Source organism: Pyxicephalus adspersus, chromosome 9 (assembly GCF_032062135.1).
Source record: "Pyxicephalus adspersus chromosome 9, UCB_Pads_2.0, whole genome shotgun sequence".
Classification (NCBI taxonomy): domain Eukaryota; kingdom Metazoa; phylum Chordata; class Amphibia; order Anura; family Pyxicephalidae; genus Pyxicephalus; species Pyxicephalus adspersus.
This window is the reverse complement of record NC_092866.1, coordinates 65,785,052-65,788,321: the sequence shown is the minus strand read 5'-3', so window position 1 is coordinate 65,788,321 and position 3,270 is coordinate 65,785,052. Positions and strand designations below refer to the sequence as shown.

General features: G+C 41.0%; 1 protein-coding gene across 1 annotated transcript in view; it reads left to right on the top strand.

Annotated features, from left to right (window-relative positions):
* COPB1 (COPI coat complex subunit beta 1) overlaps nt 1-3,270 on the top strand; it is a gene marked incomplete in the record, with an annotated part of 13,751 nt that overhangs the window by 4,356 nt on the left and 6,125 nt on the right. The window contains 6 exon segments of the mRNA XM_072422360.1: nt 192-284; nt 1,002-1,139; nt 1,824-1,943; nt 2,063-2,170; nt 2,248-2,394; nt 2,781-2,926. Coding sequence (XP_072278461.1) covers nt 192-284; nt 1,002-1,139; nt 1,824-1,943; nt 2,063-2,170; nt 2,248-2,394; nt 2,781-2,926 — 752 coding nt within the window.

Genomic DNA, 3,270 nt, shown 5'->3' with positions numbered 1-3,270 from the left:
GGATAGCTAAGTTTTTGAAAATAGAGTAAGCTAATATAATACAATGCAATTTTTTGAGCTCTGTCAGAGGCTCTTTATGTATGACAGCACCTTCTGTTCATTGCATGGCAGTGATGACAGGTGGTGGTCTTAGACTCGATTGTCTAGTTGTGTATGTGTTGTGGCTATAAATTTAAATCTTCTCCCCGCAGGACCGTGCTTTGGATTATCTGAGTACTTGCATCGACCAGGTCCACACCTTTGGGGATATCTTACAGCTGGTCATTGTGGAGCTTATCTACAAGGTTGGTGTGAGAAGGAAATCTTTTGCATTCTAATATTTAACATGAATGAGATGTTCTGAGTGAGGAGGCACCTTGGGATCCCTTTATGTAAAGCCTGACAGTCAGCATTGTGACCACTGCTTATTGCACTGACATAAGAACAATAGAATGGAGCCTGGTAATTAAAATGTGGATCTTCCTGTTCCTTGTCTTACTGCTTTGCCCAATGGATCCTAAGTTCTTCCAGTTCAAAGCTCCCTTTTGTAAAAATGTTTTCTAAGCAAAACAAATACCTATTACCTTAGTTCCACCTATTTATGTCTTAGGGTTTCATGCTCCGTTCCTGATGCTGAGAACTCCATATAATCCTGACTACAGCAGATATTTTAATGTTTGTTTAAAGATATCTGTTGCAGTGTAATTGGTGAGGACAATGCACTCCTGCATTCTTCCCTAATACATTAGAGCACTGTGTCCTGGCTATTCATTGCAATTCTGTTTTGCTTTTCTTTTCTTTGTATTTATTAATTTCCAGGAAATACCATAACTGGGTGTGCTGGCAGCCAAATCTTCAGTGAACGCTTACTGTTGGTGCTGCTCAGTCTATAGTGATCATTGTCATTATCAATAGTTATTTGTGATGCAAAAATAAAAATAGTGTGGATCAAAATGCCTTGTGTGTTTGTGGACTTCATCTGTTTTGTTTTATGGCAGAACTGACTCTCTGTCTTTGATTAGGTGTGCCATGCCAATCCCTCGGAGCGTGCCCGCTTTATTCGCTGTATCTACAACCTCCTCCAGTCGTCCAGTCCAGCTGTGAAATATGAAGCAGCCGGGACTTTGGTAACCCTGTCTAGCGCTCCCACTGCTATTAAGGTAAACCCCCAATCAATGAACTTGCGGGGGTATATTTGGGCATTTGCTCTCCTCAGTTGTCTTTTATTTCAAGTCAATGATGATGTAAATGGTGCTAGGACGTTACCCCAAATGCAACTGTCAAAAGCACATTGAGTTGATAACATAGACCGGAAGCCTATTGACACAGAACGTTACTCCGCTTTAATCCGAGCTTTTTGTGACATCTTAAGCTAAGATTAATTTTATTAAAAAAAAAAAACATTAATTGAAGTCCTCCTGCAATGTGGTGCCGATGAAGCCCCCCGGAGTTCTCTCTGCTTGTTTAGTTTCGTTTAGTTTCCAGGCTTTTGAGATTCACAAAGCTTGCTGGTACTGCCAGGATACAGCATATCCTGGCAGTGCCGGTAGTGACAGTACTGCCAGGATACAGCATACTGTTGCTTTTTGAATGAATCCTATAGTGTTCAATTTGATGCATTCCTGGGATGAATCCTGCCTGTACCACTTAAATGCAGCTTTGTAATGCAACTCCTAGATTGTAAGCTCTTCGGGGCAGGGTCCTCGCCTCCTCCTGTGTCACTGTCTTTATCTGTCTGTCATTTGCAACCCCTATTTATTGTCCAGCACTGCATAATATATTGGTGCTATATATATTCTGTTTATTAATGTATGTGATGTAATTGTCTTTGTTTCCTGTCCCAGGCTGCTGCACAGTGCTACATCGATCTGATCATTAAGGAGAGTGACAATAATGTCAAACTTATCGTTTTGGATCGTTTGATAGAACTGAAGGACCATCCTTCCCATGAACGCGTCCTTCAGGTAGGTTCTCATTTCCTGTAGCTGTCTTTCAAGCGTTCTGTAGTGGAATCTTTAATTTTCTGATTCCAAAGTTTAATGTGTAATTAGAATATAATATTTACCCCTCTGCTCTCCCTCAGGATCTGGTGATGGACATATTGAGGGTCCTTACTACACCAGATCTGGAAGTTCGCAAGAAAACACTACAGCTGGCTCTGGATTTGGTTTCCTCTCGGAACGTAGAAGAGGTAAATGATTTCACTGCCAGAGAGTCTCTGAACTCTTCCATAGGGTGCCTGAGGTCTCATGATTGTTCTCTTTGTAGCTGGTGATCGTCCTGAAGAAGGAAGTCATAAAGACAAACAATGTGACAGAACATGAGGACACAGATAAATATCGGCAGCTTCTTGTGCGCACTCTGCACTCCTGCAGCGTCCGATTCCCAGATATGGCTGCTAATGTCATCCCTGTGGTAAGTTCCACAATTCTGGCTCTGTGCAGAGATGGCTTAATTTGTACTTCAATGTACTAAGCCAGAGATGCTGACGAACCAATGTAATATCACTTTTTTAAATGATCAGAAACCTATATAAAAACCCAATTTGTGGCCTTTTAAAATCATAGCTGTGAGTGTTTTTTAGTTTTTTTTCAAGTTTTTACACATTTTAGCAAATTTTGATATTTGCTGGTATGATACGGTACTATGGTGATATTACTGCCTTATAATTGGGCCTTTTCACCAAATCTGTGAGTGTGGTGTCATTTTACTCCCCAAAAAATGTAAAGTGCCAACCCACCTCAGTTCACATGAAGATTTTTTCCCATCCTGAAAAATCCCTTCTTACTTTCTATTTGAAGCTGATGGAATTCCTTAGTGACAGTAACGAGGCCGCAGCCGCTGACGTCCTGGAGTTTGTACGAGAGGCTGTGCAGCGATTTGATAATTTGCGAACGCTGATAGTGGAGAAAATGCTGGAGGTTTTCCACGCCATAAAGTCGGTCAAGTAAGTGACAGGGGTGGCGTTTCTTTGTGTTCAAAAGAATAATATTTAATATAATCGGCTGACATTTTAAAGGGTTTCTGGTCTGTTCACTGTATTCCACAAATTGTGCACGAAACTTTGTGGCCTTTAGGCCTTTAAAACCCCCTTACTCTGGGGCCCATAGATCTGTAGATTAACTGCTTCCCTCTGATCTGCTGAAACATAGTATCACCTATGGGAATTTTGTCTACCAGTAAACCTTTATACCCGCTAAATAAATGACTGGAGTACAGAAATTTGAAGTCATGATAATGATTGTTGGATTTTCAGCTTCTCTGCTAATAGCTAGGGGGCTCATTGCTCTT